At 40.8% G+C, this 26,829-nt stretch overlaps 1 protein-coding gene across 3 annotated transcripts in view; it reads right to left on the minus strand.

The window, feature by feature from the left end:
- LOC147703522 (membrane-spanning 4-domains subfamily A member 4A-like) overlaps positions 1 to 26,829 on the minus strand; it is a 381,338-nt gene that overhangs the window by 178,440 nt on the left and 176,069 nt on the right. For all 3 annotated transcript variants that reach the window (XM_086931886.1, XM_086931888.1, XM_086931887.1), the window contains one exon: positions 10,266 to 10,430. In XM_086931886.1, coding sequence (XP_086788012.1) covers positions 10,266 to 10,430 — 165 coding nt within the window. The remainder of the gene's footprint in view (positions 1 to 10,265; positions 10,431 to 26,829) is intronic.

Consider the following 26,829-nt stretch of genomic DNA (forward strand, 5'->3'; position numbering starts at 1 on the left):
GTAAAGGTGATGTTTTAGTTATGAGGTGTTGTTCGCTCTTTGCAAACTGGAGAGAACTGGCCGGAGCTGAATCTTATCAGGAAATGTCCCTGGGCTCAAGTCTCTAGACGAAACAAGCAGTTGATCACTGTGGGGGCGTCTGGAGCAGATAATCGGAACTGCCTCAGGGTAGTCTAGTCTGGGCCCCTGTTGCAGCGAGACTATAAGGTATGAGTGTGGTGTTGTAGAAGATCTAAGCTTGTATATTGCTAATTCCCCATCCTTAGGTAGGTACACAGGTGCCTTTTGTAAGTAGGTCCTGAGGAGGGAGATGGTTTCATTTCGGCTGGGTTAGTGGTGTTCTAGTCTGATTCTATCTGGTCCGAAAATCCGGTCATGTTTATTTATTTGTTTGATTAATTAAAATCCTACAAAATATGGATAAAAAATATATACACTACTTAAATATTAATGCATTGCTTACATACAAATACTTCTCATAAAACAATAAAAAGTACTCTGACCCATAAAATTATTCCATTAAGCAACTTGAGAGTGGTTACACAAAATCAAACACAAGCGTCCAACTTTTTCTTGGCTAATATAAGAAATTTCAAAAATGCTGAGTTAATTGTTAGGTCTTCGGGATCTAAGCTTGCCATAAGAGCCTGTCTACAGGTTCTTATACCACGTTCATTAAATAATTTCTTAAGTACCGCTTTTCTTTCGACTTCCAGGTTCGGGCAAAGGCAAATTAGGTGTATGATGTTTTCTTGACCAGATTTACAAAGCGTACACGCCCCAAATTCTTCAGGTCTTTTCCATGGTGCCAAATGACATGAGCCTGGAAATATACCAAACCTAGCTTTCATAAAGATTTGTTTATTTTTTTTGGTCCAAGATGTTTCCAAATAGGTTTGGATCTTCTTTTTCTTAAAACCATTTACTATTGGCCACGCATGGTGTCTTTTAGTGAAATTATCTTTGTCCTTTATCAAAGAGAGATAATCCGTGATTTTGTTTACTGTCTTCTTGAAGCTCTCCTGTTTGACCGTGTTGTTCCAAATAGAAGCTAAACCATAGTCCTTGATTGCGGAGTTTTAATAGGCGGCAATAGTTAAGGAACGGTTGGTGCTTACTTCTTGCCAAAGAAGGCGGGACATTTCGTTGTCATAATCATTTTTTATTCTGTTCCACGCCTTCATTATGTTTCCTTTTCTTGCACAAGATTGGTCATTCAGACCAAATTCCAACCTTACTTGTGATTGTGAGGCATTCTTAGGGAGTGAAAATAAATGGCGATAGGTTTTTGCTACCAAAATATTTATAATCTCTGCATCACTCCCATTGAGCACCTCACTCCCATATGTTAAGGAAGGCAATAGTTTAGCTGATAATGATTTTAATAGAGGGCGATAAGACAAATCTCTAATGGATTTCTGGATAGATCTAAATGCGGAGGTAATGGAATTTGCTTTCCTTGTAATTTAATTTTTCTGATGAACGAATTTTCCATTATCACAGAAAGTTACTCCCAAGTATTTGTAATCCTTTACTTGTTCCAGTTTTTTACCTTCCAAAACCCAGGTATGCGCATGCTTTAATCGAACATTTTTGGTGATTACCATCATTTTAGTCTTGGCGTCGTTAATGTGCATACCGTTTACCTTGGAGTATTTGGATATGCCGTCGATCAGTCGTTGCATCCCCACCTTTGTATAGCTCATTAGAACAACATCATCCGCGTATAGCAGGTTTGATATCGGAGTTTGAGCCAGCCTTGGTGGGTGGGCGTTGATATCATTAAGGTCAGAAGTGAGATCAGATAAAAATAAGTTAAAAAGTAGGGGAGCTAACACACAGCCCTGTTTAAGCCCATTCGATGTTGGAATAATTTTAGTTACAGTTGAGCCATTACCCATCCTCACTCAAACCCAGGTATCAGAATGCAAAAGTTTAATAATTTTTAAAAGCTTGACTGGAATTCCTTGTTTTGCAAGCTTGGTCCAAAGAAGCTCGCGATCAACACAGTCGAAGGCAGATTTAAAATCTACAAAACACAAATATAAAGGTAGATTTGCAATTATTGCCTTTTCAATTAATATTGCTAAGATTAAAAGATTTGTTGTTGTACCAAGGCCTTTGACAAAGCCTGTTTGGTTTGGGGGTATTACCTGCACTTCTTTTGCCCACTCAGTTAAATTCATTAAAAGAATATTGGCAAACAGCTTTGCATCTGAATCCTGTAAGGTAATTAGACGGTAATTTTCTGGCTGTTGCCAGTTGCCTTTTTTAAATATTGGGATTATAAGCGAACCTTTCCACGAGGGTGGTATTTCCCCTCTCAGGACCACATCATTAAAAACAGCTGTAAGATGATCTGACCAGAAGTCGGGCGATTCTTTAAATAATGCAAAGGGAATGCCATTCGGCCCAGGGGCACCATCTTTTTGTTTTTTTATCAATCTTGCCACTTGGCTGGGTGTTATAGTCACGTCTTTCACTCCTTCTTTGCAATTTTTTGTTAGAGAACTTTCGACTTTAGGTTGTATCAAAGACCGTTGGTTTGAATTGAGATGAGTTTGTAGAAAAGTTACCCATTTTTCTTCGGATAAACTTGATCCAATTCCCAGATTCTTTGGTCTAGATAAGCCATTAATAGGTCTCCAGAACTCCCTTGAATTTTCCATTGAGCTTGCATTAAATATCTTTGTCCATAGGTCCTGTCTTCCTTTATTCTTTTCATTCCATATCAGTTTCCTTAGTTTACAATTGATATCCGCCAATGAGGCTCGTATATCTTTGTTAGACGGAGTCTTCTTTAGGTGTCTTCTTAGTCTGTTTCGTTGACTTCTTAGTTTCCTTATAGCATAAGGTAAAAAGATAATATTAACTGCATCTTCCCCTTTTTTGCAATATGAACTTATCCTTTCTTCGGTGATTACAGATGGTATGTTATCAGTGACTACTTTGTGTGTAAAGTTTTCCTATTGTTCAATGGGATTTAAACTTTTTTCGACCATGCATTCCATCACCAGATGTTTTGCCCTTGCAGTGATCTTGTCCGTGTCTACAGTTTTCCATGCTAGTTTTGTATAATTAACAGAACAGATTTCTCCAGGTATTGTCAGGAAAGATTTAGATTTTGGACATATTATGTTGATGTCGATAATTTGCTGGCTGTGGTCACTTTCCATCACCTTGATTAAGGAATAGGATATCACCTTATGAAATATAGATAAGGACGTCAGGGTGTAATCAATTCGGGAAGAGCAATTTTTTGAATGAAATGAGCAGGCCGGTGGAGAATCAGTAGGAAATCTGCCATTCAATATTCTTAAACCTAACGCTTCCATATCCCTCACCAACTTTATTACGGTTTTATTAGATCGACTAATGTGATTAGGGTCCATTATTGGGTCAGGGATTGCCCATTGTTGATTTTGAGATTGCACAAATTCGCTCCGTGCTAGGGGTGTTAGCAAATTGGCGTTAAAATCTCCAGTAACAATATAGTCGGCTAGAGGCTCATACAATATTTGCTCTAGTAATAGTTTATTTAAGGCACTGATCAGCGTATTCTTTAAAGACCTGTTCGGAGGTAAGTATACATTTACTAGTGTCAATACTTTATACGGAATATTTCTACCAGGTTTATAATGGATTTTTACTGCCAGAAAGTTAGGATTGTTCGTGAAAATTAGCTCATGTTTCGCTTTAAGGTCATTTGAAACAAAAATGGCTAATCCTCCACAGGGCCGGCCAAATTTCTGATGTTTTACAGCAGATTCAAAGTAACCCGTATGATGTTTTAACATAAAGGGGTCTATTGCCCATGTTTTCTGCAATAGAATTATGTGGGTTTCCGTTGGGATACTTTGAATTTTTGCTTCCTTCCACTGACCGGAAATACCATTAATAAAATCCGGTCGTCACACCAACTCACCACATCGCTATATCAAAACCCTCCCGCCAAATCATTGGACCCAAATCAAGCAGCCATCAACCTCACACAATGGATCACCCACAGCGCTAACGAATTAGCACCCTTGAAAAACCATCAAAACAAGCAGGGTAGCAAACAAGCCCCCTGGTTCAACGACGACCTTAAGAAATCCAAAAAGATCTGCCGAACCCTCGAGAAAGCCTGGCGAAAAAACCCAACCACAGACAACATGACCGCCCTCAAGAACGCCACCCGCAAACACCACCAGCTGATCCGATCCACCAAGAAATCAGCATTCAAGGATCGACTAGACAACAACGCCCACAACAGCAAAGAACTATTCAACATCGTCAAAGAGTTTACCAACCCCACCGCCGGCACCAACAACATCACTCCTTCTCAAGACCTCTGCGACTCTCTAGCCTCGTTCTTCCACAGCAAAATCGCTGACATACATAACAGCTTCGGCGACCAGTCCACCCTTCTTACCCCCGAATCGAAGCCCCCCACCACCAACCTTTGCGCCTGGAACCCAATCAGCACTGAAGACACCATCCGCTTGATGAACTCCATCCACTCCGGATCGCCAACCGACCCATGCCCCCAACACATCTTCAACAAAGACGACTCCATCATCGCACCTCATCTCTGAGATATCATCAACTGCTCCCTCAACACCGCTACCTTCCCGGAAAGCTGGAAACATGCCGAACTCAGCGCCCTCCTGAAGAAACCCACAGCAGACCCCACCGAACTTAAGAACTACCGCCCCATTTCGCTCCTCCCATTCCCTGCCAAAGTCATTGAGAAAACTGTCAACAGTCAGCTTGCCGCCTTCCTCGAGTCTAACGGCTCCCTCGACCCATCACAGTCCGGCTTCCGAGCCAAACACAGCACGAGACCGCCCTCATTGCAGCCACAGACGACATTCGAACACTACTTGACAACGGAGAAACAGCAGCCCTCATCCTACTGGACCTCTCCGCAGCGTTAGACACGGTCTGTCATAGCACCCTTGTACAACGCCTCAGCAACGTCGGGATACATGGAAAAGCATTGGACTGGATCATCTCGTTCCTCGCTGGAAGAACCCAGAGAGTCCGCCTCCCCCCAGGCCACTGAAGTCATCTGCGGTGTACCACAAGGATCATCACTTAGCCCCACCCTCTTCAACGTCTACATGAGTCCCCTCGCATCCATTGCGCGCCAACACAACCTCAACATCATCTCCTACGCAGACGACACCCAGCTGATCCTCTCCCTCACCAAAGACCCAAACACCGCCAAAACCAACCTACACGAAGGGATGAAAGACGTAGCCAGTGGATGAAGAACAGCCGTCTAAAACTGAACTCAGACAAGTCCTCATCCTAGGATCATCCCCCTCTGCTTGGGACGACTCATGGTGGCCACCAGCCCTGGGCAGCGCACCCAAACCAACGGACCACGCACGCAACCTGGGCTTCATCCTGGACTCCTCCCTCTCGATGACCAGACAAGTCAACGCCATCTCATCTTCATGCTATAACATCCTATGTATGCTCAAAAAGATCTTCCGATGGATCCCCACCGAAACAAGAAAGACGGTCACCCAAGCACTTGTCACTTGCCGACTGGACTACGGAAACCCCCTCTACGCCGGAACCACAGCCAAATTACAGAGAAAACTCCAACGCATTCAGAACGCATCCACCAGACTCATTCTAGACATCCCCCGCCACAATCACATATCTGGTCACTTGAGAGACCTCCACTGGCTCCCCGTCAACAAGAGAATAACGTTCCGTCTCCTCACCCACGCACACAAAGCCCTCTACGACCTAGTTTTGTAAATAAAACGGCGATAATGTTAAGCATTCGCTGAAGACATGCTATTGTGACTCCATCTTGTTTTCCGGCGTCCATCTTGTAGGTTACATTCCGCCATGTGCTCGCCACAAGGCAAGTCCTACCTCACTGACTGTCACCCCTGGAGTTTGCCCGGCAACAGGCTATAAATAGTTCCAGCTTGCTTAGCGCATGCCCAGTACGTGTAACATCTGTTTCTGCTTAGAGGGGATTGGAATGTGCATTCGGGGGGCTTTATGAACTGTTAACTCCACCCATGTATCGATCATGTCTGAGAAATGTCCATATAAGGTTGTAAATCAAGCATTTTGAGCTGTAACCGCCCACTTATGAGCCCCTTCTTTGTGTATAAAAGGGGACCGCATGTTCGAGTTCTTTTTGCTACCTTGTACAATACTGTAGAGTGTTGTGTGGGCTGTAGTACCACCTTTAAAGGTTTATTAAACTATGTTTTTGTATTTTCCAGTTTCCGTGCCAATTTCTTATGTAGTCTGAGAACTTGCGTACAGAAGGGCGAACCCTTTCGCACTTACGGGCCTTGCTGAGGCCTGTACTCATCACTAGGACCCAAATACCTCAACACGTGCCTGACCTTTTACACCCCCACCCGCCAACTACGATCGTCCAATCAAGCTCTTGCCGCGATTCCACGCATCCAAAGATCCACCATGGGAGGAAGATCTTGCTACTACTTAGCGGCCAAAACCTGGAATTCCCTCCCCACCCACCTCCGCCTTACACAGAACCACCTCTCCTTCAGAAAACAACCCAAAACTTGGATATTTGATAAGTAACATACCCCCCTCCCTCAAGCACCTTGAGACCCTCTGGGTGAGTAGTGCGCTATACAAATTTTAACTTGACTTGACTTGACTTGACTAAAGGAGCATCTCGCCTCAAAATCCACCCATACAGGAAAAAAAACCATGGGTGGCACATACTTCTCTGTTCAAGCAGCCAAACTATGTAACTCTTTACACCCCAACATAAGGTCCACCGACAACCACCTTATCTTCAGGAAACTACTCAAGATTTAGCTCTTCCCCACATAAGCACCAAAAGCAAACAGAAATTTAAAGCATATCCCTTTGTATATAAGCATTTGTTTTCACTATTGATATGACTTATCTTTGTGTATTACTTTGTATAAACATGTAAAATAATTATGTTGTCGAGAGAATAAATAACAGTAATAATAAATAAATAAAAATCATCTTTGGTCTGCATGTACATACCTTCCAGTGTGCATCTATGTACCATTGCATGTACTTGGATCTGTGTGTCTGTTACTTTTCTCCTGAAAAAGCATATCAAATGCACTACCCTATTTCTCATTCTGTGCCTCTATTAATATCTTTAATCTACACATACTTACCTCCTTTATGTATCTATATACTTTCAATGTACTTATGGATCAATATATTTATCAATTTCTTCTAATTTAGCATTTCCAATGCATTACCTAATTCTCAATCTATACTTTGCTCAATATATCTTCTAGCCCAACCTTCTGACTCATCTCAAACTTCTTTCTACTACTCTTTCCAATGCACTACCCTATCCCTCATCCTATACATCTATCAATATATCTTCTACATCCACTCTCTCATTTATCCCAAACCCCATACCACTATTATGATCCCCAACATAACCCTTTATAGACGCTCTCCTGCTCTACCCCTCCTTGCATCATCTGACACCTCTTTTTACTGTACAGATCCCCTAAAACAAAACTTTCTAAACTCTTCCCTCTGACTCCTCTCCTCCAAAACTCATTTTTACTCATCCAAAAGCCTCCTCCTACTGCTAAGATCTAAAAAAAAACCTCACTCTTTTATCCCTCCACTATCCTTTTCAATCCAAATTAACAGACTAACATGTTCACTTCTCAAATTCCATATTCAACTATACTAATTCACTGCTAATCCTTTATTGGGTTCCAGAGTAGCATGCTACTCGCCAATAAAGCGTCTCAACACCCCATCAGGGTTATAAGCACTATAAAATGCAAACCTTTCCCCTTTTCTACCCCATCCCCAACCCTTCTCAATCCAAATAACTGACTAACATATCCACCACTAAAATTACTCTTACGCTTCACCATACTCATTCAACACTAATCCTGATGGGTTCTAGAGTAGCGTACTATTTGCGCTTCAAAAGCCCATCAGGGGTAGCAAGCGTTATATAAATACAAACCTCTTTCCCGCTTCCATCCCGCCACCTACCCTTCTCTACCCAAATAACTGAATAACATATCCACTACTCAAATTACTTCATATTTTACTATACTAATTTTCAACACTAATCCTTTATGGGTTCCGGAGTGGTGTACTACTCACCAGAAAAGTGCTTCAACACCCATCAGGGGTAACAAGTGCTATATGAATGCAAACTTTTTTTCGCTTTTCACCCCCCCCCCCCAAATCCTTCTCACTCCAAATAACTGACTATTATCCACCACTGAAATTGCTTCATTTTTTTTTAGTAACTTTATTTATCAGTTTCCACAGAACATTAAGTCATGCATTGGTGGATACAAAGACATTTTACAATAGTACAGTATAGAATATGCAGTCAAGATGTTCAAGCGGGATGTTACATTTGAACAACAACAGATACCCAATGAACATTTATATCATCCCGATCTCCATCAGCAATTGACATTGCTGCAGTGAAGGTTACCTCTTACTAGTCTGGCTTATTCCTGCCTATGTGGCCTGTTCTTTCCTATGTAGCAAGCTGTCAGACAGAATGTGTCAGTATGTAATATGTTGTCAAATATTACCCATTTCTGTACTTTATTCCACCCCCGTCGGTGGTATACTCTAATCCTGTGGAGAGGCCGGGCTGTCCTGCTGCGCAGCCAAATACGCTCTAAAGGGACCCCACATATTTTAGGTCTGGAGGCGGGGGGGTTGTACTTGCATATAGTTCGCTTCTCATAGAACATGATGCTAGACTAGTTATCCAGCTTTTGACTGAAGGCAAAGCTGTTCCACCCCAGCGTATGGCTATTTCTCTCTTGGCCAATAACAAGCCAATGGCGATGAACTTCCTGATCTTGGGTGGGACTAGAGCGACACATTCAAGTGGTGCTATTTCTGGTAGGGACGCTATTGGGACCTGTACCATTCTGCTTACAGTGGTATGCACTTGCTCCCAAAATGTGTGTAGCCTCGGGCAAATTACTTCATATTTCACTATATTAATTCACCACTAATCCTTCATGGGCGACCAGAATAGCGTGCATCAACAAGCGCTATATAAATACAAACCTTTTTCCTCCTCTATCCTTCTGCTATCATTCCAAATCCAAATAACTGACTAACCTATCCACCACTTAAAATGTACTTGCATGTTTCACTATACCAATTCAACACTAATCCTCTATGGGTCCCGGAGTAGCGTGCTACTCGCTGAAAAAGCGCTTTGACGCCTCGTCAGGGGTAGTAAGCGCTATATAAATGCAATTACAATACAATACAATAGAATGAATCTTCAAGAGGAAGAGGACAGAATTCTTCTTTTGGGCAAGGTGGTTGTGAGAATTATTTCTGGCTCTACCCTTTGAAGGTAGGGAGGCAGACAGAAACACTGTTTGAAGGAGTGGAAGACGATGGCTCAAGATCCATGTGTTATTGCAATAGTAAAAGTATGTATTATAGAATTTGAGAACATTTAGAGCTTAATCCCCCATGTGATCTGCCACTAGTAAAATTTAAAGTTACCTCTTCCTTTCCCTGTCCAGGGCATAGTGTTGATGGCTGTCATGCTAGAGGGTGGGACCAGTCTTCTTGACTGGCAGTCAGTAAAGATGATCAATGGCTAGTTGTATTATTAGTAAAGTGTGTGTGTCAGAATGGTCAGGCCCCTTGCTGCTTCCAGCCCGGCAGGTGCACCTCAAGCTTTTTGAAACTGTGCTGGATTAAGGAGCTGCTTGGGAACACAGAAGAGCCCCACAGTGTCCTTTTGGAGCTCATTGCAGAGGTCCAGTTGTGCGCTGTCAGCTTTGCCTTACTGAGCTGAGGATGTGGTAAAGTCACCCTGAAGCTCCACTGGAAGCACCTTGGGCTTTATTATAATACAGCACACGCCTAGCAGCATGGCATAAGCACCAGCATGTGGAAATGTGGTAAAAGATGCCTTCCGTGCAGCCTATGACAAAAATGTGCATTTTAATCCCTAAATCACAAATACGCTAATGGAGGTCTCGCAACTGAAACATAAAAGTGCAGCTCCTAGCTTAATAGGCAAACCAGACAGACTATAGATACCAATAGATTGCAAGTACGATCTCGCTCTATATTTTGTTCAAGCAAAAGTTGATCAACTTAGCTCTTGAGCACAGCAGTTAGTCAAACGATTCAGGTGTTCCCTTCGACTCCAACAACAAATAAAACTGAACTGTTAGTGTCAAATACACCCATTTCCAGCTGCCTGATTGTATTTACCTAACTGTAAGTAACAAGTTGTTAAAAGTGGCACTTACCTGAGATTGCATGACTTTCTCACATGTTTCTCGGTCGTCATGATACTCGCAAGAGCGCCTCCAAAAATAAAAGAATTGTCGGGTTAAAATGTATCCAATGTAGATTAACATTGAAGCCATAGACGTTACAGCACTTATGATGGTCGTCGCGAGGCTGCCTCGTACCTGGAGGAAATAAAATGGCGGAAATTACTTGCTTGGGTTGTTTGTCAAAAGGAACTTTTCGGAAACCCACACTGGCGCCTATGGATCCCCACACTCCGAGTTTGGTATTGAGACCAGCATCCAAAGGTCCTGAATTTTGAAACATGACTTTAATTAACTGAGACTCACTTTTAAACAATCGCAATGTTTTTATATAACGCCTTAACTGCCGCGGCAATGCCGCTGCGGGCGGGCGTTCCATTGAGTGGCCGGGGCTGCGTCGGCCAATGGACGTGTGCAGCACTACCGAGGTAGTGCTCACAGCTGCCGCTGGCCGGCGGGAGCACTTAAAGGGTTAAGCCATACAGTCTATATAAACTATCCCATTTACAAATGTACATGTTTAAAAGTATATCAGTCATATCATAAGCAACATTTTAAAACAACACTTTACGTAAAAACAAATAGGCAAAATCCAAATAATTCATTTAGCTTAACAAACCATGGGGCTATTGTGTTGAATGAAATTATGCTTGTAATACACATAGGTCCTAATTACAATGTCGGTCAGATGATGATCCAACAGACACCATAGCGGAATGGAATTGCCTGACCATAGGTCGGCGGTTCCACCCTCTGAATTTGGATGCGACTGGACTAGGGACGGTCAGAAACAGGCAATTTCCAAAAGGAGCTTGTGCGGCGGCCGGAAAAGGGCAGCAGCACAAGCTGCTATTGAAAAAAGGGATGTTTTCAAACATCCCTGCACCGTGGGGCAGGCACTGGATGGAGGGATGTTAAGGGTCATCATAGCGGAGGGTCAGGGGGAAGAGAACCCTGCTAGGGGGCCCCAAAGTCATGTTCTGCCTGCCTTTTCAAGGCAGGCGGACAGCCATGAAAGGGCAGGTGGAAAGCAACATCGTAATCACGATGGCAGAGCTGAGGCTGGCACCGTCATCATTATGGGATTACCATTCCACGCGCCACCCGGACGGGCTTTGTATTTTATCCCCCACCCTCTACAAAAAAAAACAGCTTCCCTGAAACCCCTTTTGCCCCACATACAGTGGTCCCTGGCTGCAGATTGCACTTGCTTGACGATCACTTGATTGTGAAGGCCCATCATGATCCCAATTGTCTGCTGTTGCTGATTTTGGAGCCCCGCTCCCACTCAGAGGTCAGAATGATGCGTGGGGGTACTGCCATCAAGATTACCTCACTAAACTCACAGGGATTCTGAAAAATCCAAGCATCACACAAAGAACAGGTGTAGCTTAAATTAGCTAAAGAGTGACAAAGGTGTAGTATATAGCCAGTAGCGCATTTCAAGCACACAGTTGCAAATATTATACTAAAGCATGGTGTGGTAGAATAGTCATTTACAGACAGCACATTTTCCATTGAAATGACCCTTACATTTATACAGACATATAGTTTTAATGATAAAACTATGTGTAGTGCACTAACGATAGTATGTGGTAATCAGGTTTCAGCGAATATTTGTTATTTGGGCTCATTTATCTCAAAGCAAAGTGTGTTGATTTTGTTTTATCCTAATATAATCTTTGTTTACGAATTACAAGAATAGCCACTTCATTTCAACTTTCCTAACTGCTGATATATTTTAAAATATTTGTACACTTCAATTTATATGTATTTACATTTGGTTTCATCTTAGAAAAAATAGCATCCTGCAGCCTTTCCTTTCACACACTCTGTACCCTAACAAGACTGTCACATAGTTCATTTTACAAAATCCTTTCCATTTGCGATTGGAGAAAGAAAATTCAACACCAATGCTTATCTTACAAGCAGTGGTGGCCGATCATTTTAAGAGGGAGGGGGCATACGGACAGGAAACACATGCACATGCACACATACACACAACCATGCATCACACGTGCACACACACACAAACACATCCATTCACAACACTCATTACCAAATATTCATATATACATGCTCGCATGCACCCAACATTAAAAAAACACACACACACACGTACCTGCAGCTCTGCCTCAGAGGTCCCAGGAGGATTGGGACTGCCGCCTTCCATCATTGGCTGACCCACGGTCAGCCCCTGAGGGAAGGCAGCAGTCCCAGCGTCATCACCAAGTGGGGTGGTGTTAGTGAGACTGCTGACCCAACCCAACTCTGTGATGAAGTATCACTGATTGACATTCAACCCATGGCGCTTTAGGACTTAAAACTGAAGTGCCCAGGTGTGAAGCAATCAGGGACGCTACCCCTCGTCACTGAGGGAAGGGCTTCTGGGACCTCTGCTGAGCTGAGGAGGTCATGCCCACCAGGCCCGGCCCGTGCAGGGCGTTATACTGGGGCGGTGACGTCAGGCGAGGGAGGGGCAGGGTGGGGGGTTTGAAAATGCGGGATATGGACCATTACAGGTGAGTAACGAAAAAAAAAAAACGAATTTCTTTGCTCGCTCTGCATCGCCAAATGTGATGCAGCGTAGGCAACGAAATTCGGGTTTTTTTTTCGTTACTTACCGGTAATGGTCCATATGCCGCATTTTCAAACACCCCACCCTGCCCCTCCCCCGCCTGACGTCACCGCCCCGGTATAGCGCCCTGCTCGGGCCGGGCCTGATGCCCACAGGAGCTGTGACTTTCTCAGGCCAGCAAATTTCAGCTCAGGCAACCAGTAGCCAGTGCATTTAGCGCAGGCTTGGCTCCTGGCTGCCTGACCTGATAATTAACAGTTTCTGTCAAGCTGACCTTTGCTCAACCTGACAGGCACTGTTTGTGAGGGGCAAAAGGTGGGGGGTGTGGCTCCTCAGTTCAATGGGCCAGCTGCAACTGCTTACAAAAACGCAGCAATTTTTCAGATTTTCAATTTGTGCACTACTCTGGTTACTCTGGCAATCACATCCTCTGAGGTTGACATCCCCTGTTGTGACACTGAACACAGCGAGTTGGCACTAAGGAGAAATCTGAGCCCAGCTTTTCAAATTTTCATAATGAACTTGCAACTGATGGAGTGAGGATTTTCGCATTTGTGTTGATGCAATTGTAGGGGTGCATTACAATCATGTGTAGAGCTCACATACATATAATCATGTTTTATGTAAACGAGAGAGCTAGAATTGTGAACAGTGTTAATATAATTTTGTGACTTATTTTAGATAACTGACCAAGTTATTTGATAGCTAACTTAAGAAATAAATGTAAATAGCAGAAAACTCTAACATGAAGAACCTGTGTTGTGAAGTTTTAACAATACTCAAGTATTAGAGATGTTTAATAATAATAATGGTTTCCATATTTAGGAAATTGCGTCATGCCAATTGTATTTCGCAATGTTTAAATGATGCATTCTTATGTTAGTTAAAGATGTAGGCCTGAAAGGCAATCCTTGAAAAACTTGCTTTAGGTTTAATGTTCTGAAATGTATGTGCACTGTGGAAGCTGTTCTTTCTCACGTTTTGTGTTGCAGGCGGAGAAGCATTGTTTTGGGCAAAATAATGTCTTTGTTTTAGTGTTAGGAGAAGAAGTTACAATGTTATGGTTTGAAGATGATATGGGGAAACATGTTGGCTTCACACGGAAGAAGGCATGAGAACCAAAGTCGAACTATTGCGAGAGATGAGTAAAGAGAACACAGTAAGCTTAGTGGGCAAGGAGGATGATGGGAAATTACCTGTGAATAACTGGTGTTGGTTAGGGAAAGAGCCTGGACTCCCGCCTTGCCTCTTGGAGAGGGAGCATCACAGATCAATCTCTTTCTCCAGAGAAGTGGCTTCATGCTACTTGACCTTTCTCAACTGTGGAGAGACTTCTTAGGAAGACTCCATGACTGACACTTTTATTCTTCTCATTAGAAATGCTCATCTTTAAACTAGGGATGTCATCTTAGCGATAGTGTAGGGATACATCGATGCTTTACATGCATCAGCCCTCGATGCACGGAAATTTGTACTCTTGCTTTTTGATTGCTTGTATCGACATAACTGGGTGCATAGATTTGGCTTCATGCTGTTTCCTCTGTGTATCTTGATGGAGCGAGTTTTCAGATTTATTTCTGAAAAGTTTGTGACAAATGAAGCTCTCATGATTTTTATTTTTATTCATATTTTACTAATGTGTGTTGCACGATTTTCATGTTTACTGACTCAACCTAGAGTAATATGCACCTACATGAACACGCGGGTATAACTATTTGTGCTCTTGTTATATTTGTCATTTAGCTTTGATTAATATATTTACTTTGTCTTTCGTCTGTTATTTATTAACTGCAGCTGTTTTTGAAAATAATAGCATGTGCGTTCTTTTAAATGTGCTTTTGTTTATGTATTGTCGTATCATGTGTATGTGATTGTTTATTTGTTTGTATGCAAAACTAGGTAACATAGCTAATGGGTTAAATATAGTGGAGAGGGTGGTTAACAGAATAATTATGATTTCTTGAATTAATTATTGTCTTGTGTTTCTTTGCATACTAGACACCCTCATTGCATTGCATTCCATGCGAAAAGGCTTGAGGCCTACTTCTAAAATGGACATCTGAAAGCCTGACCAGAGTGAGCGTTGCCAGCTACGCAGAAATATAAAAAATACATTAATTCTTGAAGAGTGGCTTGCAAACAAAGGCTGTGTGGAAGCTTAGGACATTTGGTTCAATTTGTTCCATGGTCAAGGCCGTACTTGTCGTTCGGCAGCGGAAAGACGGAAAAGCTAAGCGGACGAAGGAAGTTTTTGCTTTAGTTAAATGTTACTTTCTTCGGAAGCTGCTGGTGTCATACTTATGAACAATAGTACTCTTGAAAAGTGACTCTGGCTATGCGAGCAACGGATGATGACCGCATCGAATGACATCTAACAGCCAATGAAATTCAGTTCTGCTCGAATATTTGTATTCTTTTAGTTAGTTTTAGATAGGAAAATACTATAAGAATTGCCCCCTTGCTAAGAGCACTGTTCGATCGATCCTGTGCTCCAGAGACGCTGCCAGATTTCCCTGTCACGTAAGACTCTGCAATTTTGCTTTACTTACAGGACTCTTCTTTTAGCTAAGTTAGGGAAATAGGCTATGGAGAAATAAAAAATAACTGTTTGAGCTATCCTCATGCTGATGTTGGTTCAATGAATTTTCATGACTTTTTTGTGCCACTAATGATTTATGATTGAAAATAAAATTGCTAATAAAAGTTTGAGCTTTCTTTATGTAATAAGATTAATAAAATAGATTTTTGAACTGACAAGCTGGTCTTGATCATTTCCTTATGTTACCATTAGTTATTCCATTGCCTTTAAATGTGACTTAATTAAAGTGTTTATTAGATTGGATTAATTAGGTCATATGATTCAGTAGGTCAAAATATAAATTTCTGCTAAGAATGGGCCTAGTGATAATTTTATAAATAACGGAGAGTATCTTGGTGTAGAGTTTATACGTATGGGACTAAATTTCTTTAGACCCGCTGGATCAAATCTCTGGTAGCAGAGTTCGGTTACTATGGTAACATACATGTTACATGGTAATTACATAGGATACATGTTTAACACATGTTAAGTTTTGTCTAGATGTTATATGTTTGTCGTCAGGTTTTTCCAGCAGTGTGAAAAGCCTATGAGCCGGCCGGCAGAGTAGTGTGACAGGTGAAGTTACACAGTTCATTTGTTCTGTTTCAAAATAGTGGTACAGGATTATCACTAAGTGTTGTGGTCGTACAACACAAGTTTAGGGATTTAGGTATGACGAATCGAGATTGCATGAATAGTGAGGGTTAACTATGAAATTGTAGCATTGAAGTATAAGGACATGGAGCCCGTTATAAAACTCGTTGTGAAAAGAGTAGTAGAATTTTCCGAACTTGTGTGAAGGGTAAGATATAGCTTTTTCTTACTAGCGAAAGTAGGGATTCTATTGGTTGGTTAAAGTCCGACTGAAGAATTCATGTATAAATGGTTAGGTTTCTTTTTGTATGAATGCTGAAAACTTGTTTAAATGAAAATAGCGTTGTCTATTTCATGCGAATGGAATTTCTGAATGCTTGTTAAAACTATCACTTTGTTAGTGAATCGGACAAATGGTTTGTTTTATGTAGTTATTAACTGAAACTCTTCGAAAAGAATTGTTTAAAATGGCGCTGTGAAAATATTTTGTAAGGGAGGGGTGAATCTACGGAGTGACACTGACAAGCGCAGCTTCTCTGCAGCGGCAGTGTATGCCACAGGGTTCGCGCTGTGATTGGCTAACATACGTCACAGCGAGCGCACTGATTGTTTCACGTGATCAAGTTGAGCTGTTAGCTGATTGGCCTTTTCCGAAAACTCGTTTCTTATTGGTTGAGCAAGGTGGTGACGTAGCTTAACCTCATTGGCTTGTTGGTGAGTTTCGCGCACGGATTGGTCAGAGTACCGGAACAACAGAAAATTATTTACGATCTTTTCTAAACTTTACGAATTCATTTTAAAACATGAGTTATTGGTATAAAGAAGAGAAAAAGCCTTCATGTTCATGGGTTCAGAAAATTAAAAATGTATTTAATCCTGATAAGAAAATTAAAGCGCGCGGTGGAAAATTGCTTCAGAAGTATAAAACACCCGCAGCATATATGGAAGGAGAATATGGATATCATACCGTTCTCTGGTTTGAAAATTGGATGCAATATACAAAGGGAGATGGAGTTTTAGCCTGGCCGGAGGATGGGTCATTTAATGTTAAAGTTTTAAGAAACTTGAGAAATAGAATGATGGTTCTTTCACTAAGACCCAGACCCACTCAATTTGAAGCGTTAGTTGAATGGGAAATTGAAATGTTGGAGCTTGAGCGAGAAAATTGGGGAACACCAAGGAGTTTATATAAAGAAACTCATCAGGAAAAAGTACGGCGTTGGAGGAAAGGAGACATGCAGGAAGGATTATATCCAGTATTAGAAATGGTTTTAAAATCAGATCAAAAGAATTCTCAAGAGAAAGGTAAATTAGATCAAGAATTTGATGCAGTTTTAGAGGATATGTTAAACAGTCCTCCGCCTTATCAACAACCAGGTTGTTCTCATTCTACTCCAGGAAGCTTTTCAGGTACTTCTCCTTCAGCACCAAGGGAAGAAGTTGAGGAATCACCCAGATTCATAAGACTTCCTGATAGAGAAAGATCGAAATGCAAAACAAGGTCCCCAATGGAAAATTCTAATTCCAGAAATAATGTTCAGAAAAATGATAAAAAGACTTTGCCTGATTTTCCAAATATTACTGATTATTTAAAAGCAAAGGGAGAATTAATTCAACAATTGACAAAGGGAATGGAAGCAGTGACAGTACCAGTTACAATTGGTCCTGTTGGGCCAGTTTTTGATGAAAACAAAACAAGGCAGTCGCTAATAGCTAATCCTTTGAATGTGGAAATCCAGAAGGTGGCTGAAAATTTTTATTCTGAATTAACAGAGATTCAAAAAGATAAAACGATGCCAAATTTAACTTTAAATGAAAGTTTGTCAAATGTTAACACAAATTCCCGAATCAAGACAGCTTGATATTGCTAAATTAAAAGCAGATTTGGAGGAATTAATTATTGGCACAATTGCTACAGATTGTTTGAAACAATATCAGGATTATGAATTACTTTTTATATGTAAAAGTATTCAAAGGAAAACTAAAAATAAATATGATCAGTTTGAAGAGGTGGCTGCTGAATTGGAAATAGATTTAACTCGTCAGAAACAATTACAAAAGCATTACAGAGTGGATTTTTCTGAAAGAGACATAGGAAATCTTAACACTACAGGAAGAATAACTCACATAAAAGAATTAATTGTGTTCTTAAAAAGATTAGGTGACTTAAGTAAATGGAGAGTTAAATGGACAAATAAGAGAGAAGAAGAAAAGAAGGACAGGGGAGAAGTTTTTGGTGAATTTCCAATGAGAGAAATAGCTGGTGGAGGTTATGTTCATGTTCCTTGGACACGACAGGATATATTATTATTCACAAATGATTTTCCCAGACTTAGAGAAAAGCCAGTAGAATGGTATCGCCAGGTAGACAGGTTTATTAAGGTTTCTAAAGTTTTGTGGATTGATCTTGATGGTTTCTTTGACATTGTTGTTCCGTCAGAACTCTGGACAGAATGCAAAATTTCTGTAGGTTGGCCGAAAGAGGAGCCACAAAGGCATAGAGTAACAGGTGCTCCTTCAGACAATGTCATGGATTATTATGACAAGGTAATTGTTTGGTTAAAAGACAACATTCCTGCAAAAGAAGTGGATTGGGTTAAAATTGACTGAACTAATCAGGAACCAAAAGAATCAGTTCACTCCTATTATGAAAGATTGCTTCTGGTATTTAAACAATACAGTGGCTATAAAAAATTAAGTGAAAGTGACATGAGCCATTTTATTTATAGATTTGTTTATGGTCTGAGACCTGAAATAGGGGACATGATTAGAACAGGAATTGTAGGTTAGCAAGCACTTTCAGTTGATGACATTCTGAGAAAGGCAAAATACTGCAGTGATGAAATAGATGCTAAGGAAAAGAAACTTAAGGAAAAGGCAATGTGGGCACAAGTGAAGGTAGCTGAGCAACAGATAGCAGCTTTAGAAAATAAAGGTTTTCAGCAGAATCAGAATCCTGGCAAGTTTAAGGGAAATTTTACAAATAAGCCAAAATTTAATGTAAACATTGAAGAATTGAAACAAAAGCTACCCTGTTTTAATTGCGGGGAAATTGGACACTGGAAGCGAGAGTGTAAAAATTCACCCAGAAATTTAAAGAATTCATCATTAAATCCACAGATGCAGAATGAGTTAAATCAGCAGCAACAGCAACAGCTTCAGCGACAATTAAATGAAATAAGTCATCAGCAACAGCTACAGAGGCAGTTAGTGAATCAGCAGCAGAATCAATTCATTCAGCAAGGCCAAATTCCACAGCCACCTTTGTCAAATTGTGGCAATTTTCAGAAATTCAATCCGGAAACAGGTTTCTGCGGAGCTGAACAGGTAAAAAGATCACAAAATGTGTCAAATGTTTCTCAACAATTTTGGTTTAAAGAAAATGAGAGCAGTGATGTGGAAGATTACTCATGACGGTGCCTGAAAGGGGAAGAAGAGTGTGTAATTGGAGCCACTCTTGAGGTAGATCAGTCGGGCCCATTTGTAAATGGTAAAGTGAATGATAAAGATATCACTTTTCTTGTGGACACTGGTGCTACCCGTTCTACTGTTAGATCAGTGGAAATTGAAAATCTTCCTCTCTCGAGTGACACAATCCAGGTTGTTGGTGTAGCTAACCAGCATATTAAAACCAATTTGACAAATCCTGTAGATGTAGAAATAGGAAATTACAAAGACAAACACAGATTTATTGTCTGTGACAGCAGTCCCGTCAATTTATTAGGTCGGGATCTGTTGTGTAAAATGAATTGCAAAATATACTGTTCACCTGAAGGTATTGAGCTTCAGACTCTAGAAGAAGATGGGTTGTATAAATTAACATTATTAATGGTTGATGAAGAAAATAAAATGTTTCCTGCTTTTGATAAAAATAATTTACCAGAGGAATTGAAAGAAACAGTGAATCCAAAAATTTGGGATTTGACAGGTGATGAAATGGGTTTAATGAAACATGTAGACCCAGTTAAAATTACTGTGAGGCAGGGAATAGATTTTCCAAATGTTCCTCAGTATAAAATGAAACCTGAAACAATTGAAGGTGTAATTCCTGTTATTGAAAAATTCATTAAGCAAGGAGTCTTAAAAGAAATTGAGAGCAGCCCATGTAATTTACTGATTATGGGTATTAAAAAGCCAAATGGAACATATAGAATAGTTCAGGACCTGAGAAGATTAACAAAATAGTTGTTCCTTGTTGTCCAGTTGTACCAAATCCAGCAGTAATTCTATATCAGATTCCACATGATGCAGAATGGTACACAGTCATTGACCTGTGCAATGCAGTCTTTACAGTTCCTTTGCATTCAGATAGGTAGCAAATTTTTGCATTTCGGTTCCAGGATCGAATATTAGCATGGTGTCGTATCCCTCAAGGGTATACAGAGAGTCCATCTATTTTTAATCAGTTATTGAAAAAATCTCTTGAGGATCTAAAATTGCCTGGAGAGTCAACATTAGTCCAGTATATTGATGACCTTCTTGTCGCAGGTAAAACAAGAGAAAATTGTGTGACTGACACTATTACACTTTTGAATCGTTTGGCAGATGAAGGACATAAAGTGTTGCCTGCAAAACTTCAGTTTTGCAAACAAGAGGTTAAATACCTAGGTCACAGGATACCAAAAGGCATCAGACAAGTGACAATTGAGAGAATAAAAATGATTCGAGCAATACAGCCACCAACAACTCAGACACAGATCAGGATGTTTCTAGGAATGGTTGGTTATTGTCGACAATGGATTTGTGGGTTTTCAGTTATTGCAAAACCATTGCAGAGATTGACAAAAGCAGACATTAAAGATCCAATCGTTTTGACAAAAACAGAACTAGAGGCTTTTGAAAAGCTAAAGAAAAGCACCTGCACTGGGTATGCCAGACTATGACAAAGAATTTGAACTTTACTGCAGTGAAAGAGAAGGTTGTGCTTTGTCAGTTCTCATACACAAACATGGAAACATGAGAAAACCTATAGCTTACTTTTCAGCTGTCCTTGATCCTGTTGCAAAAGCTTTGCCAGGTTGCTTAAAAGCAGTGGCTGCAACAAGTGTAAGTCTCGAGCAAAGTGAAGGAATCATTATGGGATTTCCTGTAAAAGTATATGTACCTCATTCAGTTGAAACACTTCTTACTAGAAGTAAAACACAACACCTGTCTAGCAATAGATTAACGAAATATGAAAAAGTTATTCTGGGATCAGATAATGCATCTATTGCGAGATGTCTGAATCTCAATCCAGCTACACCTTTACCAGATGTAATTCCGGATGATGATGATGATGATGTAGAACATGAATGTCTGGATGTTCTAGAATACTGCACCAAACCTAGGAAGGACATTAAAGATGTACCTTTACCAGAATCAGACATTGTTTACTTTGTGGATGGCTCTTGTTTAAGAACAGATGAAGGCATCCTAAGAGCAGCGTATGCAATCTGTACAGTTTATGAAATAATTGAAGGTTCAACTCTTGAAGGAATTCGTTCTGCACAAATAGCAGATTTGGTTGCTTTAATTCGTGCCTGTGAAAGAGCTGAAGGAAAAAAAGTTACCATAGTGACTGATAGTCAGTATGGATATGGAGTGGTCCATGATTACGGACAACTCTGGTCTCAAAGAGGTTATCTGACCTCTGCAGGGACTCCAATAAGAAATGCAAAATTGATTAAAAGATTAATTGATGGAATCCAATTACCAGAGAAAATAGCGGTAGTTAAATGTGGTGCGCATAAAAAGGGACAAGATTACATCACTAAAGGAAATGCTTTTGCAGATGAGACTGCACGTTACTGTGCATAGAACAATTTTTCACTTAATCGGGAAAAGAACAATGAGCATGTAATGAATTCTCTCATGCTAATATCTGTGGTAGGAACATGGCAGGGAGTAAAAGATTTACAAGATGAGGCTGAAGATGAGGAGAAAAATATTTGGCTCAGGGAAGATTGCAGACAGCAAGAGGAAGATGGAATTTGTGTTTACAAAGATGGAAGACCTGTAATGCCTAATTGTATGATTGCTGACATGGCACGGATGTACCATGGACCAGGTAATTTGGGAAGAGACACAATGATTAGGCAGTTCAGAGAGACTTGGTATAATCCAAAATTCAGGATCATTGCAGAGTCACTTTGCCAAAGTTGTTTGATCTGTCAGCAAATCAATCCTAACAGAAAATCTGTGGTAAGCATGGGAACCATAGGTCGGGAGGGTGGTCCTTTTACCAGATTGCAAATGGATTTCATTGACATGCCTCAACACAATAAGCTCAGATATGTGTTAGTAATTGTCTGTTTGTTTTCAAGATGGGTTGAAGCTTTCCCAACTCGTCACAACGATTCAATCACTGTGGCAAAATTGCTTTTAAGGGAGAGCATACCTAGATATGGGTTTCCAGTGACTATTGAAAGTGATCGCGGAAGACATTTTGAAAACAGACTAATTGAACTGATTTGTGAAGCATTTGGCATCAAACAAAAACTGCACTGTGCATACAGACCAGAGGCATCAGGTGTTGTAGAGCAGATAAATGGAACAATTAAAAACTGAATTTCAAAAATGTGTCTAGCTACAGGAATTAAGTGGACGGACGCTCTTCCACTTGTTTTGATGTAATTGAGAAGCACTCCAGATAAGAAAACAGATCTTAGCCCTCATGATATACTTATGGGAAGAGTAATGGGACAGGCTCATGTTCCAGTTGGAAAGTTGCTAGCAAAAAAATGACGGTGCAATTTTAGACTACTGTAAGCAACTCTCTGATGTGGTAACCTCTGAATTCCATCAGGTGGGAACAGATGTGATTTCAAAGGAAAAGGAACAAGCTCATGATCTTTTGCCGGGAGACTGGGTGAGAACAAAAGTTCATCGAAGAAGGAACTGTTTGGTACCCAGGTGGCAGAAAGCAAGGCAAGTAATTCTGGTAACAACTAATGCTGTTAAATGCAGGGGCTTGAAAAGATGGTTGCATCCTAGTCATACTATGTGTGTACCTGCACCAGATAATCCTGAAGACAGTGACGAAACTACATCAGATTCTGAAGAAGAAGAAAATCCTGAAAATCCAGATTCTGAAGATCGACACAGAAGTCGACATCTGGAAGAATCAGAAGCAAATCAAGCATCTAATGAGAAAGATCTAGACATTGTAGTTGTTGATTCAGATAATGATGAAGATGTTCTAGAAAAGACAACTGAAAAAGAAATTGAGTCAGAAGAGATTGAAAATCAGGAGAGTATTGAAAAGCAGATTGGAAGCTCTGAAGGTAGGAACGAAAATACTGAAACTGGGAAGTTAGAAGTAATTCCAGAAGAAGAAGACGAATTACCAAGTACCAGCTACAGAGATGCTGTTCCTAACGGAGTGAAACTGCCGAGTAAAGAAGTTCCTAGATACAGTATTGAAATCTCTGAGACTGATTCAGAAGACAGTGATGAAGAATCAGAAATAAGAAAATTCAGAAAAAGAGCTTGGAAAGCCGAAAATAATGAGGTAGAGCCGAAGACGAAACTCCTGAGAAAAGCTGATCTTAGGCCTAATGAAGATTTGAAATTCAAATTGGTCAATAAGTCGAAGGAGCAAGTTGATGAGATCTCAAGTCAAAAAGGTGAAACAAACAAGAAAGATCAAGTTGGAAGAAAAATTGAAGTAATAAGCAGGAAAAGCAAAAGACCATTGAAGCCTAATCAAAAGTATAAATCTCCAGAGTGGGCGTATATCATAATACCACCAGTAGTTGAGGTTAGCAGCAGTAGTCAGGAAGATTTGGAAGAAAATAGTGACAATGATTGAAGTTTAAATTTCAGTTAAGGATAGGTTGATTTTATTTCTGGCATAAGGCTGAAGAAATTGTGTTAGGTGACACAAGGTCGAAGACATTGTGTTAGCTGAATACTTTTTATGGACGTAAGGTCGAAGAAAAGCTATTAGAAAGTTCTTTAAAAATAAAAAAAAATAAAAAATAAGAGGAGGGTATAGATATATTTTACATATTTTTACATTTTTGTTCTTATTAAGCAAAATGCCTAACGCTGATAACTCTAGGTGTGCAATTCTTAGAAGATGCTGCAAAATGTCTTCTATTTGTGTTATTCTGATCATTTTAGTTTGGTTAATTTTAGCAGTTATTTTCCCTTTTGGTATTGATAAAGAGCATTTTAGAGCAAATATAACAAGTAAAGCTGAATCAAAACAAGTTAATCATGATGTTGTAGGCAAAACTAATAGAATCATCGAGCATAAACCAGATGTCCATCAGGACAGATCAGTTGGGGATTTTTCTACTAATTCGTTTTCCAGACTTCTTTCAGAATATGTTAGAGTCATGGATGTTAAAGATTGTTATGTCTGTGTTAAGCTTCCTACATCTGTTTCTGAAGGGGTTAAGTATAATATGCTTCCTCTTACTTATGGGATCACTTGCTATATCAAGTTTGTTTTATCAAAATGGACGTCTGGAATACTATTATTCAGACTATGATGAGACATTTGCAAATTTGAAGGTTGTGAACAGTTTGAACAAAGTTAAGCCTGCAAAACAGATGAGGGAATTTTTCCTGGTTACTAATGAATTAACTTATGAATACGCGTTTAAGAATAATTTAACCTGCAAAAAGAGGGATGAAGAAAAATCTTTCCTTGATCAAGTTGAGGAGAGGAGAGCAATATATAAGAGGAATGAAATGCTGAAACAAACTAAATGTTAGGGGTTTGAGAGCAGCTACGAGGATTAGACATTGACATGTGTTTAAATAGCCACCCCGTGTCTCTTTTCCCTCACTCCCCCATAGAATAACATAGATTGCTCTTTAGAGACGATCCCTTAATCACGTAAAGGGACGCTCTACCGTGAAGCAGACGCTTGGTATACTGCCATGACCACACCCCCCTTTCCAGTTCCTGTTTGTTGCTAATCGCCATCACTCCTAGTGTGGCGCTCGCTTGCTGGTTCCAACCCGAATCCCCTGCTCTCCGAAGAATGCTTTCGGGGAGATTGCCGAGACAGCTTTATCGGCGCGGACTTCCCCGCCTACCTCATTTTCACGCCCTCGGTTAACATGGAAACCGGGTCCCTATTTTCTTCCCGCACTGCACGGTGCACGTCTCGGCTTGGAAGCCGAAGTTTGTTTCTATGAAGAAGCTGAAGACCTGGCTGTTCGAGCAGTAGCGGCTCCCCCCCCCCCCCCCCAGCGCCTTGAGACCCCACGGGTATGTAGCGCGCTTTATAAGTGTCACTGATTGATTGATTGATATTCTTTACCTTTCCGCACCGGTCGGTGCACGTTTGGGCTTGAAAGCCGAGTTTGTTTTTCCCGCAATTGGCGTACTGTGCCTGAATGCACTACTTGTGTACGGCTCGTAGAGTCGACTTCCCCATATCATTTCTTTATCCCTGTGTGGGAGAGTGTTGCTCCGCCTGGCGCTTGGTCCTGGGCCGGGCTTCGCCTCTCTTGAGAGAGTAGATGCTCCGCTCTTCGGTGCCCCAGAAGAGCCGGCCATTGCTCCTCAAATCCCTACGTTAAAACCCTTGAGTTGTTTCTTTGGCACTTTCTTTTTGGTCTGTATGGTTGTATGTCGTGTGAGTGCGATATTGATTAGCCCTTCCCAGTCCCTCAGGACTCCTATCTTCTCCAGCCCAGTATATTACCCACACTACTCTTCGAGGACATTTTGAGACCTACCTGGGGTAAGTGTAATGCTATGCTAATCACATGTCAATGTACTGCTAGGTAAAGTGTATAGAACAGTGTATTGGTATATTCTTATTGTTTCCTTACAGCATCTTGAGACCAGACAGACCTGTTACCTTCCTGCAATTCCACCCCACATATGAGGAGAGTGGTGGACACTCCTTGGATTTTTCCCCCATACTTTTAGAGAACAGCACATAGGAGTGTATGGTATTCATCAATCCTGTGGTTGTTTTTTAGAGGTTAAGGGGATTTCTCTTCACTCCTGTGGACTCTTGGGCGTCTGGTTATCGATCCCTGACAGAAACCCAAGCCCACGTATTTATGTTCACCCGAGTGAAGATGATTCCTGACGGTACTGAGATAGACATGGACACCAGGATACACACCCCTACCATGGAAGACTTAGCCGCAGCTGTAGTAGAACTCCAGGCAGAAGTAGGGAGACTGCGTCAAGAGAATCAGAGATTACAGACAGAAGCATTGCAGCATAAACTCCCTGAGTACAGAGATACAGGCACTATTCCAAAAAGTAGAAAAAGCTACATCCAACCTGGGAGATTCACATTACCCTCATCTCCCACTGGAGCTGAAGCCAGAGTAGAAGGAGAATTATCCTCGGTACAAGTAACAGTCCTTACTCCGAGTACTGTTCCATTAGCTATGGCTGAAAGATTTTTGGGTGACAGTTCTAAATTCAATGTATTTTTAGACCAATGTCAGCCCCAGTTTCTGTGTAAACCTGCGTCCTTTCCCAATGACTCTGCTAAAGTTGCCTTTGTTATCTCTTACCTGGCAGGCAATGCGGCTGAATGGGCGGTTCCCTTGATAGAATCTAATGATCCTCTTTTGAATGATTACCAATTATTGCAAGACAAGATGAAAAGTCTGTTTGCCAAACACACCTACATGCAGGCTAGTGACAACAAACTCTTAAATCTCAAACAGGAGAATAAAGACCTCTTGTCCTAACCAGTTTTAACAGACTAGTCGCAGAAACTCACTGGCCAGAAGATAAAAGAACTTCCTTATTTTATTGAGGATTAGGGGATGAATTGAAAGATTTATTGTCTCAGATCGTAAACCCTCCTGAGGATTGT

Source organism: Lissotriton vulgaris, chromosome 7 (assembly GCF_964263255.1).
Source record: "Lissotriton vulgaris chromosome 7, aLisVul1.2, whole genome shotgun sequence".
Taxonomy (NCBI): Eukaryota; Metazoa; Chordata; class Amphibia; order Caudata; family Salamandridae; genus Lissotriton; species Lissotriton vulgaris.